Raw genomic sequence first — 18,211 nt, 5'->3', positions numbered from 1 at the left:
GGCATGGACTTGACCAACTTCTAGAACAAGGCTTTTGCCATAACATTTTATGAGTGGGTAGGACACAGGAACATAGAGGTCAGGCATGGAACGGAATTCAGCAGCAAAACACTCTTAAGAGGAAAGGGAATAGATTAAGCACTGGCTTTATTCATCTTTATTGCCCCATTATTCTTAATTTACACTAATATACCTGCTACTCTCAATCTAACCAGAATGTGTACAGAATGTGTCAGAAAAATAGGGAAAGACATTAATAGATTTTTGTCACTGCTGTAGAAGGGGAAAGAACAAACAGCAGGTGGCGCTGAGAAGAATGAAAAAAGAACAAAACCTGCTCTGGGCACTGGTGTGGCTCACACCTAAAATCATTGCTACTCAGTAGGCTGAGATCTGAGGACTGCAGTTAGAAGATAGCTGGGGCAGAAAAGTCCATGAGACTCTTCTCTCCAACTCACCAGAAAAATGCAGGAGGGGAGCAACTAGTAGAGCTTCAGCCTTGAGCAAAAAAAGTCAAGTGAGAACACAAAGACCTGAGTTCAAGCCCCAATACCAGCACAAAAACAAAACAAAACAAAGAACAGAGAGAACACCCAAAACTTGTACCTAGTACCTTATACTATACTTATAATCAATGTCACTGCCAGTGTTGATTGCTCCGAGTACAATTCTGTACTTACCACTGCATCTACATTCAGAAACATTCACTTGGCAAGAAAAGTACTTGGATGGATGTCCAAAGAAATGCATGGAGTATTTGAGGGTGTCATTCCTGAGGTGTAGAAGTGGAGTTATAGAAAGTAAGATTATGAGGTCTCCAGAGGAATATCCTCTGTGAATTTTCATTTGTTATATATTCCAAAGAAGGACTTGTGGAAAACAGAGGGACCATCAGAAGCAAGAGAATGCCATGGTATATTTAGTAGTGAATAATAATATTTAGAAAAGAATACTGGTTAAATAAATGTATGGGTTCCAGTCTATGTCCCACTACTTCTGGTGTAAACCTTGTCAGGTCTTTTCCCCTCTCTGGGTGTGTTGCTGGAACTCAGGGTCAAGGTACTAACCTTTAGTTTTATCTCTTAAGGCTGGCACTCTACCACTTAACTCATGCCTTCACTTGTGATATTTTGCTGGTGAATTGGAGATAAGAGGATCACAGACTGATCTGGATTTGAACTACCATCCTCAGATCTCAGCTGTCTGGATAGCTAGGATTATAGGTGTGAGCCACAGGTGTCTAGGCATCGACTAGGATATCTTAGACACTTCCAAGAAGCTCCTAAAATCAGTGATCATTCCACTTAGTTCCATCTTAGCCAGACTGTAAGCCTACAGGGAAACCTAGCTTTTCAAAAGATGAAGAGATACAGCGTGTATATAGCTAACAGATACAACCACTAACTGTTTGTCTGGTCTATAATAGCTGCACAGCTCTTCTGCAGAAAATCAGAGGAAGGTACCCTGAAGATAGAGGTATTTTATATAGGTCAGAGCAAAGGGTAGGCAGGAATTTTTTTCAGTGGCTTCACAACTGCATTAGAATCTATTTTTGCCTTCATTACTGTGTCAGTCAGGCACTCTCCTTCCAAGACATGCTGTGTAAGCACCAGTGAGTGACTCATTGGCATTAATCTCATTCTAATATATCCTGGGGGCAAGAAATGAATTGTTGGTTTTACTTTGATGGTTTTTATGTCATTGTATTATTAAAAGTGTAGCAGTGATTCAATTCTAGACCATTAGTTTGTCATTTTCTTTGTGGTTCTTGTAAATGTGCTTCTTATATAAGAAAAATACCAGAGACTTGATTCTCAACAGCAGCCTTAGTGAAATTCATTTATTTCAAGACCACAGTGTGGATTAATGCCTTCACAGGCAGGCCCAAGCAAGAGACAGGAGGAAGAAGGCTGAGAACCTGTCAAGTGAATCCACTCATGAAGTTCAGGAATGAAAGGAGATTTTTAAAGATGACATTGAGAAAGACTGACTCCTGTAAAGAAGTGAGTGGATTAAACACAATTAAAACAACTGAAAATACATCTGAGTGGATGACACACAGATGCAGGACAGGATGATTTACACACCAATGCCAGATGTCATCAGAAACTGTGAACACAGAGATTTGCTCAGTAAGCAGATAGTGCAAATATGCATTTACTTACCTTGGCCACTGCATGACTGGCCATGATCTGATTGAACCAAAGAGGAAGAGGAAAGTTACTCAACTTGTCATCTGAAACTTTTGAATACTGGGTTATTGTATTTCCAGTGGGATGAGTCTCCTGTCAATTTTGGTAAATCATGGCCAAAGCCCACAATGTCAGATGGGAGGAAAACTCCATGTGTAAATTAAGCATTACACGTTTTCCAAATAGAGGTTACTTCAGAAAAACTATAAAACACTGCTTTAAAAAAGCACATCTTTGCTTTAGGTTAATATAAATGGCAGTACCAAAATAAGGTGAACTGAATTGGAGGAAAATATGGCATTTGGTGTTTCTCTAACATTGTAGAGATCAGAGATTGGAAGGTAAAGCCGTGCTTGCTGGCAGGATTTTCAGTGTGGTCCATTTCCTAAATCCTTCCAGTTAGCTTTCCTCAAGAGCAGCCTTATGGAGTGCAAGCACATATTTGAACACAGGCCCAGACACATACACACTACCTTAATTTATACACAGTAACAAATCTATAATCTACTTTCTTCTTCTTTTGAAGCATAATTGTATGTATAATGACGATGCTACCAATTAAAAAAACACATACTTATTCTCTGCATTGTAAAGAACTGTGATTATCTGGGCTAAATACTTTGAAAGCATCATATTTCCCTTTTTATCCTTGAAGCTTGTGAATTCTAGTTAAGCCTCTTGGTATTTCCCATTCTAGAGAATAATATACAAACAGAGCTTATTTCTGCAGAAATATTACAATTGCAGACAGGATTAGGAATATGAAACAAGATAATCACATTCTTTCTAATGCTTGAACATTAACCTTCTCCCCAACCCCCAAGATAAAACCCACATAACCTCCTATTGCTCTTCATTGATAACGTTCTCAAAAATCATAAGATGTAACTATCTTATATTGGATGCTTAGCAAAAACAAAAATAACTCAGCATACTAAACATGTTACTCAAACCTAATTTTATAGCTGAAAATCAAACAGCTTATTAGAAAAAAATAGAGTTGATTTTAAAGGCTTCAGCCAATTTCCTTCTTATCTTCCACCTAAAATGCTAACTTTTCCCCTAATTACTAGTATTTTCATTTCATTGGCTCAAAATGATAAGCAACAACATTTCTCTAACTGTTGCATTGTTTCATAACACTGCAAAGACCAGTGCTGTGATACTCTAGGGTGCAATGCTGCATGAAGCCACACAGATCTCCTGTTCAACACGAGTGAAACCGTTTTCTCTCCTTGGCCTTCTGAGCAATCAACACAGGGACCCACCACAAGGCTAGCAGAAACAATTTCTGAGCCTTTTTTTTTCACTCAACTAGAAGCAAGCTTGCTTCGGACAATGTGACTTGTGAAGAAGTTCTTCCTGGGAAAATGCCACATCTCCACAGGCTACTCTTATTGAGACACAAGCTCAGCCAATCTCCTTCCAGTTTCCGGTCACCAGTGGGGCACAGCACCTTGATTGTGCCTTTACACTTGAGTCTGGTGCTGAGTCTCCACGAAGGGAACGTGAAGGCTGGCGAGGCTGAGCTCTCCCACGCTCTCGTAGTCACTCATGGCGACTTCAGAATCCCCAAAGCCACAATTGGCTGACACATCTGAGGACGAGGTGCCTCTGGAATTGTGCAAGGATAGAGACATGTCTTTTGGGCCCGGAGCCTCTGTGCCCTGGTTCATGCTCACAGCAAGAGTACTGAAATCGCAGCCAGCAGATGTGCCCACCAAATCTGTTTCATTGGGGAATGGATGAGGAGGGAGGTACTGGCTTGGATGGAACTGGGGTCTTCTCCTGCAGTCTGGGCTCAGTGTGCTGGCCAGGGAGACAGTCTGGGAAGGAGCCAGAACCTCATATTGGTCTGGGAAGTCTTCTGGCAAGGGTGGAGGCAACTGGTCCTGACTCAAGAACTCTTCTTCATGGGGAGGTGGATATTCACTGTCGATGTCATAACCACCCAAGTAGTAATCACTTTCCAGCTCCCGTGTGCTCCCTTGGTGTGCAGACCCTCCATCTTGGTTCTCATAGTTGGGTACTTCCTCTATGTCTGACAGGCGGGCCCCTGGCATCCAGTCAGAGGTGTCCCAGTGATAAGCTGTGAGAGAAAAGCCACCACAGTGAATGTCTTTCCAGACTGGAGTTGGAGCAAGACTGAGAAAGCAGTGGAGAGAACGGGTCAGACATGCAGTTCCTAACTCCCAGGATCGCCTGCAAAGCCAGGCCCACCTGCATGCTCCTTAACAACAGTCAACAGGGCCAGCCATGCTCTGGCCGGGGACAACAGGCAATGGCAACGGTGAGAGACTGCTGGAGGCCGCAGAGCCTCATATCTGCAGAGCCAAGAAGAGATGGCTAGGAAGGGAAGGCCGAGGACACACAGATGAGGGAAGCCCTTCTCCACCCCTACCCTTTTTCCTGTCCGCATGCTGGCAGAGAGGTGTATCCAGGATCTTGTGGACCGTGGAAAACACGGAGGTGAGTGGGCAAATGGATGAATTACAATCACCGGGGATGGGGCTGGAAAAGGGAAGCTATGGAACATTCGCTTCCAATACTGAGCACACAAGACACCTGAAACATGCAAAACTGAGATACAGAAAGGATGCAGAGGGGACAGGTTAAGAAGGAGCTCAGCAAAGTAAAGTGCTTAAATAACATGGTATGCTGGGGTGCTGCAGAATCACCTCGGTTGTAGTTCTGGCCCTGGTCCATGACAGACACTGTTTAAATGCAAAGTAAAAAGTAAATCTGACAATCCAAGTCATGTGGCAAATGATACAGTAGAACATTTTAGACGACATTAAAGACTCCTAAAGAACTATGATCTGTAGAGCTAAGGTTAGCCTTTCAAAAAGTTCTCCATTTTTATTTATGCAATAAAAAGATAAAAGCCCACTTATATCATGTTAGGATTTTTATGCAATCACTAAAGTGACCTGATAGAATTCAATCCCCCTATAACATAACTTGGAAAGATTTCCTATCTCCAGCTTACAGTAGGTATCAATGAATACAATCGGAATATAAGAATAATTTAGGTACTAAATTGGATCCCAATGCATTGAATACTTTTTGGAAGGGTTTTAAAATATCCTACATATTGAAATATTATGAACTAAATTTTCCCAGTTTAATTTTTTCCAATCTATACCAAAAACATACAGCACCTTAATTGAAATCAGCTATTTATTGCAATCTCTGTTGATTAAAAACACCCCAGTACAAAGTAATATGGAAATGCAATTTCTAAAAGGATAACTCTTTCCACAAAGAAATTATGGAAGAAAAAAAAGTAAATACCTTCATTTTCTATAGTGTCAACTACATTGTTGACAAGCTGAATGACAGTCACTATGGATGCTTTGGGCAGGAAAAGAAGATGGGTGGGAAGGGAAGGACAGCTTCAGGTTAGTTACATATTTCAAACACACGTTAACTTCTCTTAACAACAAAACCATAACAACAATAAACATGTAGCACATAAATACTCAAAGCTTTTCCACACTCTGTTCCTGGGGAAATGCATCTATGAACCTTAGCTATGGGATCCTATTTGTTGAAACAGAGAGAGAGGGCAGCAAATCTGAAGGCATTCCTCCTGAAAAGCATGATTAGCTGGTGCTGCTGGTTCATAAATTCATAGCTTATGTTCCTGTTCTATTAACGTAGAAGGCAGTGGCTCATCAAGCTCATGCTATCTTCTCATTAGCAAATCTCAATGGCTCTCAGAGGAAGACCTCACTGTTCTTGGGGATAATTACATGTTGATCAGTCATGCTATTCTGAACCCAGCACCATTGATGGGAGATAACTTTGCAGGTTAGATAAATGCACACAAAGGTGATAACTCCCGTAGTTCAGATCAATCAAAAGCCAGGCTACTGATGGCCAGAAGTTTTTAACTGGCTTCCAAATAGATTTGGGAAGGTGATCTCCGGTTGTCACAGTGTCTGATATTCACAATTTGTGGAGAAGGTTATCAACATCAAACTTCGGAGTGGGGAGCCGTTTAGAATGCTAATCATGCCAGAATAGGACTTTAATAGCCTGTGAGGACCATGAACTGAGCACCCAACCTGGAGCTGCTACCTTTAGTGGGGAAATTTTATGTTCCTGGTGTTTTATATGCAGTATGGACTAACTCTAGCTTTTCCTTCTGTGTGTGAAGGAGGAAAGGAAGGTGGACCATGAGACCAGGCTTGGGTCAAAGTTTGTGTTCTTGACCTTTAGAGAATGGCCAGTGAGCAGAAGTCCAGTTGAGCGGCTCACTGGCTCACTGGGGCTTCTGAGTAATAAAGTGAGAGAGATAGGGGAAGAGGGGAGGTAAAAGAGGAGAGGGGAAGAGGGAGATCACTTTCCTTCCCTGGTTACATGTATGACCTGAGAGCTCACCTATATTGATATTTGTTGGAATATGGGGGGGATGCACTGAGCCATTTTCATTCTGCATGTCTATGTACAAAATGCATAGGAACTAATCAGGGATTCATATACTGAATGATTATATCAATTTATTAATAAATTGCCAAAAGCTGGTAAATGGGAGGAATGATCCAAAGCATAGGCTAAGATGAAGCTGTGTGGGCCTGTGATGGCTATTTGAAATTACTTATGCTTTACTACCATATGGTCAACATTTGGTTTTTATGACTTTCTACTTCCTTACTCTGCAGAGAAAACATATCCTTCAAATCTGACTTCTCAGCTCAGAAATCACAGTCCAGCATCAGCATCCACTCCACAAGCACAAGTTCACAGGAAGAGGAAATGGCAAATTTGGAGTTATTGTAGCAATCTGTGAGCCATAAGGACTTTTGTGCCACACTGTGAATGGACGTGCAGGTTTGTAAGGAGTTGTTTCATAGCTCTGCATCAATTCTCCAAAAGCCAATGTTTATAAGAAAGATCAATCTAAATGGAGATATCATTGGTTCTATAGAAAGGCAGTTTTGTCTCTGAACTGATTTCAGACACTAATTTCAAGAGGATCAATACAAAGTAAAAATGGAAGAGATTATAAGTAAAACAAAAAAGAGAAATGTTATTCTGTGTGCTAGGAAGTATCACTTGGGGTAGTTTATTTCACAACATATCTATCATGATCCAAATCAAAGAATATTCACTATTGGAGTTCCAGGCAAATGCAGTTGACCCCTGTAGCCTTTCTTTGGGCCTGCTCAGAATCATAGCTCAACAGGGGCTTCTCAAGCCAGGACACCCAGCAGAGAGGTCAATTATAAAGATAGTGAATACGCTCAAAGGCCAGAAGCAGGTCAAGAAACACTGCTGTGCTGATCACCGTCCCCTTCACCACAGGAAGCCCAAACAGCCCAGTGCAAATAAGCATCTCTCTTACCATTGTCATCCCCTGAATCTGACTGGAAGGAGCTCAGGGACTGGACTTCAGAGTTGCTGCCTTTATTGCTGCCTGCAAAGCACGTTACGTCTCCTGAGTCATCAACCCCTTTGTCTTCATGGAGAGCCAGAAAGAAAGCAGAAGTGATAATGGTTACCTTGCGCAAATTTTTGGTCCTGCTTCCCCGCCACTGCCCAAACTAGTGCACTTCTCTGGGCTCTAATTTGCATAGGAGAAATGACCCTAGCTCCACAATGGAAAATTGATTGTGCCACAGGGGGGCAAAGGTCTGTCAATCAAATGATTTACATTATGGATCTGAAACCCTTAACCCATGGTAAATGAGCTTCCAAATAGCTGACAGCCGAAAGGAGCATTCTCTCCTCGAGGGGAAGGCACTTGTGTCGTGAAGAGTGAAATAAAGATGAGGCGGCTGAGCTGCCCCTTTGCCATTCAGACTTAATTTACGTCATTTACATGAACCAATGTGGTGTCAACATCAGGTTAAAAGAGATTACTTTTAAAATAGGGACATAAATATTTTATAGGCAAGAATGCCATTAAACTTAGCCCACTGCTGTCTTTGGGGAGTAGGTGAAATTCCAGGTCTGCCTCCTAGAGGGCAGTGATGTATCACTTTTGGAAATGACTATTCTGCACTGCGTCTGGTAGACAGTTGTGTGGATGTGCTCTGAGTCACATACTTCCTCCTTCTTTGCTGTCCAGAGACACCCAGAAACAGATAGATGCGTGCGCATGTGCATGCATGCATGTGCACGCACACACACACAGGCTATTTTCTTATTTGATAGAGTAAAAGAAGCAATAAAAGCAGACCCTATCTTGAGGCTGTCAAGTACAGAATGAATTCGTTGCCCAGAGATGGTCTCAGCAGCCAGCTCTGCCTTGCTTAACAAAGAAAGAAATGTATTCCATAGAACCCAACAACACGATGGGGAAAATGGGAGTTTTGGCCTGAGGTGGATTCTGGAAATAAAGCTGTCAGGTCATGAAGAGGGACAGAAAATGATCACCAGGAAAAACTGCAAATCATTGCATAACATGAGGGTTCAAAGGCAAATAGACATGTGATTAGGGTAGAGTTCTTCTTTGACCACAAAAATCAGCTTCCTCCATAGAGGAGTGAGGTCAAGAGATGCACAGGGGCTCTGCCTCTACTGTCACATGTTGAAGCCACGGTGAGATGATGAGTTGGATGAGTTGGATAGTTTTAGGTGCACCAGGGAGAAATTTACCTCCCAACAACCGCACTACAAACTCTGATGACAAAGCAGAAGGGAAGCACAAACTGAGCCTTGCACACCAAGAAAGAAATGGCAAATGATATGGCCTGGTGAATGCATGCCATGCTATGCATAAACCTTCACCACTTCTCTACTCCCTCAAAAACCTTTTCTTTTTTTTTTTTCGTTGCTACATAGAAGAGCCTATTTGCTGGTAGATTGGCAATGCTCAAGTAACTTCCAACTGCACGGATAATTTGAGGTGGGTATTTATGGTTAAAATCCCAGGGCAACTACTTAAAATGTATGTGTGCCTACCAGAAGATAGATGGCATGGTGGGGTAGCACTGGAATGGAAAGATCACATCTTTGTTCTTATCAAGATATGTTGTTATTTCTGTCTCTCTATCTCCTTCCTTTTCAGGCTTCCCAGAGCAGTGTGGAAGAGCACAGGCTTTGGAGCCTGAGTACTGTCCTCTCCTTTTTCTAGTTATGCACATTCAGGCAAGTGACATCACCCCCTCAAAGCAGTGCTATTCTCCAGGAAGTGATGGGTTGGTAACGACTCTCACGTGGTGAGTAACCAGTGTCTAAGGTGATGACATAACACACAGCATTGGTGGCTTTACCTAGGTATTCTCATCAAATCTTTTGTCCATAAAATTTTCATGCTGGCTTCTACCATGATGCCTCTACTTGGGAGCTCTGGACACTGAAAGAATCTTCCAGAACCTTTCAGTATAGATCTGTCCTCCTGAGTGATTTTAGAGTGTGGTCTACCACTGACTTTACTGATATTCTCTAGGCTTCAGCACAGTGGATACTCCTCTCTCTCTCTTCTCTCTGCTGGTGAGAACATAACTCTCTTCTTGGTTCCTCCCCTTCTGCTTTACATCCATATTCAGACATCTCCAAAGTTCCTTCAGAGATCTGGGTTGCTCAGAGAGAGACCCTCTCTCTGCTCTTGGTCCTCTGTAAGCTCACCTTTCCATAATGTCACCCAAGCTGCATGCATGGATGATGAGTTTTCACTTTCAGACTTGAACTAACTGTGGCTAGAGAATAAAATGATTTGACCCATGGAAAGTCACAGGTTACAAGAGAGCTTGCCTCAATCTTATTCTGCCTGATCCTAAAGCAGGAAAGAGCATCACCTCCTTCAACTAAACACTCACAGAAGCTGCTTAGCTCCTTCCCATTTTGATTCATTCTGAGCCAGTTTTTCAGTGTATGAAACATCCTCTCCATTACTTAAAATCCCCCCATCACTTCTGTTGCTAAACACATGTTCTGTCCCTTGGTACTCACCAGGCTCCAACTGCATTGGCTCAGTTGTATTTACCACACTATGGACATTCTCACCCCTAGCACTTTGTACCTCATGGCTCTTTGCTGCTTAGAGTCCTGCTATATGAGGCCAAAGGAGAGCCTGCTGCCACCACCCACCACTAGCCACTTTCTCTGTCTTGTGGTACACTCTTTGGTTTCATAGATCCTACACTTTACCCAAACCGAATGGCTAGCTTTTCTTCTGAGCATGTTGTTGGTCTACAGAATGCCTCTCTCCAGATCTCTCCCTCTTCTCTGCTTCCCTGAGGTCTATCATATGCCCTTCTCTCATGGTCTGCCCATCACTTCCATGGCTCTTCATGGGGTCAGTTGTGCCCTATTAGGAGAACACAGATTTCTAGATTCTGGGAGGCCCCACTTGACCAGTGGCAGCCTCCTCTCAGCTATGTGCTTGTGCATGTAATAGGATTGATTCTCAGTGAGCTGCATTTTCCCCATATGTAAACAGAAATGAGAGCAGGCACACAGCAGGGCACTGGTGGTGGTGCACACTTATAATTGTAGCTACTGAAGAGGCTGAGATCTGAGGAATGTTGTTGGCAGCCAGCCTTGGCCGAAAAGTCCATGAAACTCGTATCTCTAACCTTCAAAAAGCCAGAAGTGGAGCTCAAGTGGTATTGTGCCAAAAAAGCTTAGGGGCAGCGCCTGGGTTCTGAGTTCAAGCCTCAGTCAGGCACAGAAAGCAAGGAAGCAAGGTAGGAAGCAAGGTAGGAAGCAAGGATGCAAGGAAGGAAGGAAGGAAGGAAGGAAGGAAGGAAGGAGGGAGGGAGGGAGGGAGGGAAGGAGGGAGGGAGGGTAAGAAAAGAGGAAGGAAGGAAAGAAGGAAGGAAGGAAGGAAGGAGCAAGCCCAGTTGCCGTCTTCTGGACTGCCCCGTCTCCACCCCCCCCCCCCTCCCCGTAGCACCCACAGGCCGGTCCCCGTGGGAGGCTGTGTGCGGCTGCTGCCCACTCACTCTCTGTGCCGGCCTCCCAGCCGTTCTTGCGGATGGAGTCGCAGTCGGAGCGGCAGGGGGACACAGCCGGGAGGTTGGGGGCCACGCTGCAGACGACCACGCCGCGCCGGGCGGTGAGGATGCGCGGGGACTCGGGGTGGAAGGTGGTCATCTCCTGGTGCTCGGGCCCCAGCCCGTCCGCGGCCTTGTCCAGGGCGCCCCGGGAGTCGCTCTGGAAGCAGGGCGTGTAGGCCATGGGGCGCACGGGCACCTGCGGCGGGCCCACCTCCTGGTAGAGGTTGCGGGCATCCCCCGCGCGCAGCGCGCGGAACGGGCCGCCGTTGCTCTTGTGCAGCAGCGCGGCCGTGGCCGGGTCCTGCACCAGCGTGATGTTGTTGCGGGAGTAGTTCTTGCGGAAGACCTTCTTGCGGAAGACGACGAAGAGCACGACGAGGACGAAGATGACGAAGAGGACGACGGCGATGCCGATGAGCTCCTCCTTGCCCACGTAGGCGTGGCCGGCCTGGATGTTGGGCACCACCACGGGCCGCAGCCCGCAGGACTGCCCCACAAAGCCAGGCGTGCAGTTGCAGACGAAGGAGCCGAACACATTGACGCAGGAGCCGCCGTTCTCACACTCCTCCCGCTCACACTCATCCACGTCCTCCTCACACCTTCACCGCAAGGACAGAACACAATCTCAGGCAGGAGCCTGCACTAAAGCTCAAGGACAACAAAAAAGAAGGGACCCGAGGGCATGGATGGAACGTTACAGAATGGTTGTTGTGTGCGCGCACGTGCGCGCCTATTAACCTGGCCATCACCATCACCTTTGCACAAAAGTGTTCCCTCATCCCAGAAGTCCCCTCAGAAATGAGGGGAGGGAAGAATAGCAGGAGAAGAGTAAAAGCACAAAAAACAGATGTCATGGGGAAAAAGATACTTTAGGAGCAGGTGCACATCAGAATTCAAAATTGTGCAATTTTAGAAAGAAACATATAGTACTTATCTCTCACATTATACAGTATAATCCTGTCCCTCCCCTCCCCCAACTACACTGGCCTAGAACTTCACAATCCACTACACGTGTGTGTCTGGGGGAGACACACGGACGTACGTGCACACGAAATGACAGCAGTCAAGACTGGAGAGTGCCTCAGAACAGTTTGGGGCAGGTTTTGCCATCAAATGAGTTTGCCATGAATGTCTCCCCAAAGGTTTCACTTCTCAGAGCTCTTGAGAGTGTCGAATTTCACCTAAAGAGCTGTGAACCTCTATGCCAGTTATAGGGTTTGTAGAGAGGAAAACAAGTGGTTCTAACATTTTCCTCTAACAGGTACTGAAATGTTTGCTTCCCCTGGAAAGCTAGGGGCTTCAGGAGCAATGGGTAGGTGAAGTGCTACATCCTTTCCAGAATCTTATGTTTATGTTAAAGCTAATGCTAATGTAGATTATAGAGAAAAATGTCTATTGAGTTGATTAAATCAATTTTACTTTTGTTTAAAGCCATTCATGACTCATTTTGGGTATAATTATAGGGTAAGCATTTCTTATTCTTTCTTACTTCCACACAGAAAACACAGACCCTCTTGCCTTTCAAACTGTTTTCTATTTTAGCAATCATTCTGATGGACTCATAGAGGTGCAACTACCTATATTTTTAGTAATCCAACTTTTAAAATGTAGCCAAATGTCACTGATTTGAACAGGTCAGCCAGAAATTAGTTAGAATCAGAGTATTTAAAAATAAATGCAGCTTTATTACTTTAAATTACATTCAGTGATTCAAAGTCAGCTAAGAATTTCTTGGTAAAGTCCTCAGGAGATTTGGTCTAATGAATACATGAGACTGATCTGTAATTAGAATATCACTTCCTCGAGACTTCATGTATATACTTCCAAAATGACGGAGAATGGTTGGAAGTGGCATTTTACTAAGAATTTAAAACATTCCCTTTCCATTTGGCTCACATATTAATTTCACTCATTTCTTGGAGGGAAAAATGGTTTGCAAAGGGCAGGCAAGGTTTAGTTTCTCAGAACAATCATCAAACACTAGGCAGTAGGGTGCAGTTAATGTATTCTGGGGTAATGGATAGTTTGTCTGCCTCAGAATTAACCTGGAAATATTAGGTGCCATCAATGACATTCTTTAAATGAATTGATTTCTTAATTACAGGATATGCAGTAATTATATAAGGCTTGGGAAATATAGATGTACAAAACAAAATAGATGTTATCCATAAATTCAAAACAAAGAGTTGAGCTGTATTAACATTTTAGTCACTTGTAAACATGAACAAGAGCTTTCTGTCTATCTTAACTGCAAGAAATACTTTGTCCTACTGGACGGTTTTCTCAGCATCTGGCATTGGAGAAACCATTTCACAATCACACTTACATGACTCCAGTGAGCCCGGCTTTGCAACTGCAGATGAACGTGTTTCCTATGGGGTCACAGGATCCTCCATTCCGGCAGGGGTTTGGGAAGCAGGCTGTGATCTCAGATTCACAGTTTCTCCCCGTGAACTGTGAGAGACAGGTGCATTGATAGCCTGTGAAAACAGAGAGCCTCATGAACTACAAAAGTCAAAGTGGATTCTGAGTGCTTGGATTCCATAGTAACACGTCATACCAATGCCCTATTGAAATGTACCTAATTTAAGAGGGGTTTAAATTCCAAAGATGATTTGCAAATTGGTTGTTTCGAACTCATCGTGCCACAAAAATCCCAAGTCACAGTTTGAATTTCTTCTGAGTCCACAGAAATGCAACTAATTAACCACATTCATAAGTGCTACTGAGAATTGTGAGACACATAAAGGACAGATTTCATGAGCAGACATCCAAATGAAGAGAAGATGCTTTCTCCACCACCTTGCTGCTGTCAAAGGAGGGAGAGTTCCAGATCAGAGTAGGGTCCCATCAGTGCCATGCTTTTGCCTCTCATGAACTCTTTCTTCTCCTGCCTAGGAGCCTTTTCTCTTTAGTCAAGGACTGAAGCCATCACTTGGACACGAGGTGAGAGGAGTATAGGAAGAACAAGAATAGTTGTCAGCTAAGTTGCACTTGAGATTGCTGCATGCGTGCATGGGATAGCAGAAGGACCTCAGCCTTCACCTGGCTCCTGATCCATATCTTGAGTTCTGCATCATGAACTCCTTATCAGAAATAGGTATCTGATGTTTAGCAAATACTGCATATCAAACACAGATAACATTCTACAAGGAAGCAGCATCATGTATACCTCAGAAATGGAAAAGATGAATAATTAGGAAGGGCTCTTCTTCTGTACTTTCATTAATTAAGAAAAAAATTTATGTACCAGTTACTGGGGCTTGAACTATGAAATACTACCTGGTGAACTACAACTATTTTTTTGCATGCACAATATTTCGTTTTTCCTGGAGTAAAAGATAGTCTTGTGTTTGTGACTGATCATATTTTAAATACTTATTGTAAGTTTAATGCCAGATATATCTGTGTGGTTTTATGTCTGTGCCTTACACTTCCATTCACTAAAGCTCTGCTGAGCTGTCAGGGCCTTCTCCTTGGCTACTTACCCTTGCACGTGGCTGCCCTGTTTACCTGTGTGGAAGTTCAGTCTCCTGAATCACCTGGTTGACTATTTCTTGGTTACCCTTTAATTTATCTAGAAATTTCTTAAATTTAATTTCATTTTGTGTGTGTGTGTGTGTGTGTGTGTGTGTGTGTGTGTGTGCACATGCACTGAGATTGAAATCAGGGCCTTGAGCTCTTGTCTTTTTTGCTCATGGCTGGTGCTCTCCCATGTGAGCCACACCTCTACTTCTGGCTTCTTTGCTGGTTAATTAGAGATAAGAATTCCATGGATAAGTCTGCATTGGCTAGCTTTAAACCTCAACACTCAGATCTCAGCTTCCTGAGTAGCTAGGGTTAAAGGAGTTGATCACAGATGTCTGGCCAATATTTTTTGTGTTCTTGTGTAGCTCTCTTTTGAGAGTTAGGTTGTGCAGGTGTTTTAAGTAATATTTTTGTTGCTTTTGAGAAAAATCCAATGTCATTTTGCTTCCTGAAGTATGCAGGTAACCAGATTTGTTTTTCTAATACCTTGAAAGGTTTTTTATTGTAAAGATACTGTACAGAGGGGTTACAGTTACATGAGTAAGGTAATGAGTACATTTCCTATCAAGCATTGTTACCTCCTCTTTTGCTTTTCCCCTACCATCCCTTCCCTCCCCACCTTCCCAGCTCCTCCCTCCCCCCACCAAGTTGTAAAGTTCTTTTTCAACATAGTGTCTTATATATATCATTGTTACAATGGGTCAACCTGTATACTCATTTTAGCATTTTGTTATTTCCTTTGCCCTCCCCAAATTAGAAAAATGTATATACAAGATGCAGGGCACCAGAATCAAATACAGGGAAAATCTTTTTTTAAAAATAGGTTACATTAGTTAAAAAAATAGGTTACATTGTTACATTTCTGTTCATGTTTGCAATGTGTTCTAACCAATCTTCCTCCCCATCATTCTCCTTAATCTCATCTATAAATACTGTTAACAGGTTTGGTTGTTCTAGTTTCATAATTTCAAATAATTTATTTTGACAGAATTCACACTCCTTGTTAGCTCATCCCCTATGATTTTTTTTTCCCTTTAAAGTATTGCAATTATGTACTTTACTGTGAGTTTATTTTTAACCAGCACTGAGTAGTCAGTAGGTGCTTACATTTAGAAATTCTTGTTCTCAATTTGCATTTCTTTTATAGCCAGAGATGTTGAGCATTTCTTCATGTGTCTATTGGCTATTCTTTTTATTCATATATATTTTTATTGTAAAAATACTGTACAGAGGGGTTACAGTTACATGAGTAGAGTAATGAGTATATTTCCTATCAAGCATTGTTACCTCCTCCTTTGTTTTTCCCCTACCATCTTTTCCCTCCCCACCTCCCAAACTCCTCCTCCCCCCAACCCAGAAATTGTAAAGTTCGTTTTCAATCTAGTGTCTTGTACATCTCATTGTTACAATGGATCAACCTGTTTCCTTATTTTTGGCTATTCTTATTTCCTTTCCAGAGAAGTCTGTTTTTAATTTTTTAGTTCACTTATTAATGGGGTGGTTGTTTCTTTGAAAATTTGTTATTGGGGGCATATTCTTGATAAGAGGCCCTTGTCTGTTGTATGGCTAGTGAAGATTTTCTCCCTATCTGTGGGCTTTCTATTTTTTCTTGGTTGCAATGCCCTTTACAATGGCCATTATCAAGAAAACAAATAATAATAGATGCTAGTAGGGATGCGGCCAAAAGAGAATGCTACTACACTGTTGGTGGGAGTGTAAACGTACAATCCATCACTCCTTTCATAATGAAATGGAAAGACCTGGAAATAATCATGTTAAGTGAAGTAAGCCAGACCCAAAGAAACATAGGCTGCATGGTTTCCTTCATTTGTAATAACTAGTATATGTCTAGGATAGTCCTAGTAGAGGATCACAACAGCTTAATAGATATGTACATATGAGCATATAAGATGATGCAAAGTGAAATGAACTCCAGGATATGGAAACAGGAGTTTTTTTTTTTAATGTGCTGTGTGAATTTATTTCTTCTGTTTTTGTTTTTTTCCCTTTGGTTTATCCCGTTATCACTGTTTTTTATTTTGGTACCCTGTGTCTTGTATATGTGTTTATCTATTTGGGGAAAGGAAAGGAAATAGCAAAATGGTGAGGTAAAGGATAAAGGGTGAACTAATATAACAGTGATATTCACAAGACACTATGTTGGAAATGAACTTTACAACTTGGGGGTGAGGGGAATGGTGGAGGAGGGAAAGCAGGAGGAAATGAGAGAGTGGGTAACACTGCTCAAGAAATGTACTCAACACCTTATGTATGTAACTGTAACCCTTCTGTACATCACCCGTACAGTAAAATAAAATAAAAATAAATTAAAAATATTTGTCCCTCAACTTTCTAGAAATTTCTTTTAGTATTTGATTTGTGATTTCTTTTGTTTCCCCCCTTCAGTCTTTATGGAGTTTTATTGCTTATATCTCAGATCCAGAGCTTCCTCTAAATTTATCCTGCTTTAATATCTATCTTGCTTTGCTTTCTGAGAGACTTTCTTATCTTGAACCTTTCCTTGAGACACTCATTTATGTTGTCATCTTTCAATAACACTTTTATTTTGGTTGCTGAGGTGTTTTCTTTAACTATATAACATCTGCTCCTGTACTGTGGTTATAATATCTTATCTCTCTGAGGATACTAATAATACTTTTATGAAGTTTTCTTCCGGTATAGTTTCTTGTGAGTTACTTTTATTCAGTTTCTTTGTTCTGGTCTTAGTGACAGGAATCTTCCTGTGTCAACTTGGTTAGGTTATTGGTGCCTAGTTCTTTGTTCAACACTAGGGTAGATACTATTGTAAAGGTATTTGTGGATGTGTTAACATTTGCAATCACTTGTCTTCAAGGAAAGTATATATTACTCTCTATAATGTGGTGTGCTTTATCCATTCAGCTGAAGGACTTACGAAGAAAGAATTCTGTCTTGAGACTGTAACATTGAAGAAATACTGCCTGTTGTGTGGATTTTTAATTGAAGAGTGTAAAATAAAATCTTACATGAATTTCCAGCTTGCCAGACTGCCCTACAAATTTCAGACTTGTCAACTTTCAAGTCATGTGAAGGAAATTCTTAAAATAAATCCTACTCTCCCTCCATGTATATGTATGTGTACATGTATGCATGTGATGTATATATGGGGAGAGATTGTATATAATATATCAATATCATATATATATTTATATGATCTCCTATTGTTTTTGTTTCTCTGAAGAACCCTAACATTATCTGTCTTCCCAGTTAGAGAATTTTCTTGCTTACCAACCCAATCCTTAATTATAATGCATATTGAAGAGTGAGGCACCAGGCACGTAGGCATCCGATGGGAATTCTGAGCACACAGAAGGCTGAGCACACAGAAGACTGAGGCAGCATCTTTGGGTTGCTCCATCACCCAAGCAGCAAATCTTTTTGCCACCATCCCCCTGAGAGGTTATGAAGGCATGGATCAAGCACTGGTAGCTGGTGGTAGAGGATGAGAGGTGGCTGTGGTATCAGCATCTAATACTCTCAAGGCAGCTTAGTGCCAAGTGC

The 18,211-nt window shown here is 42.2% G+C and overlaps 1 protein-coding gene across 2 annotated transcripts in view; it reads right to left on the bottom strand.

Annotated features, from left to right (window-relative positions):
* Positions 1-3,661: 3,661 nt before the first annotated feature.
* Fat3 (FAT atypical cadherin 3) overlaps positions 3,662-18,211 on the bottom strand; it is a 525,564-nt gene continuing 511,014 nt past the window's right edge. Inside the window, exons 22-27 of one of the 2 annotated variants that reach the window (XM_042685232.1) lie at positions 13,470-13,623; positions 11,090-11,742; positions 7,543-7,656; positions 5,487-5,546; positions 4,871-4,906; positions 3,662-4,281 (exon numbers count right to left, since the gene is read on the bottom strand). In XM_042685232.1, coding sequence (XP_042541166.1) covers positions 3,662-4,281; positions 4,871-4,906; positions 5,487-5,546; positions 7,543-7,656; positions 11,090-11,742; positions 13,470-13,623 — 1,637 coding nt within the window. The remainder of the gene's footprint in view (positions 4,282-4,870; positions 4,907-5,486; positions 5,547-7,542; positions 7,657-11,089; positions 11,743-13,469; positions 13,624-18,211) is intronic. The other variant, XM_042685233.1, reaches the window with a different exon arrangement.

The sequence above is a fragment of the Dipodomys spectabilis genome, unplaced genomic scaffold (assembly GCF_019054845.1).
Source record: "Dipodomys spectabilis isolate Male_0828 unplaced genomic scaffold, ASM1905484v1 ptg000094l, whole genome shotgun sequence".
Taxonomy (NCBI): Eukaryota; Metazoa; Chordata; class Mammalia; order Rodentia; family Heteromyidae; genus Dipodomys; species Dipodomys spectabilis.
The sequence above is the reverse complement of the archived record's forward strand: the minus strand, read 5'-3'. Positions and strand labels throughout refer to the sequence as shown.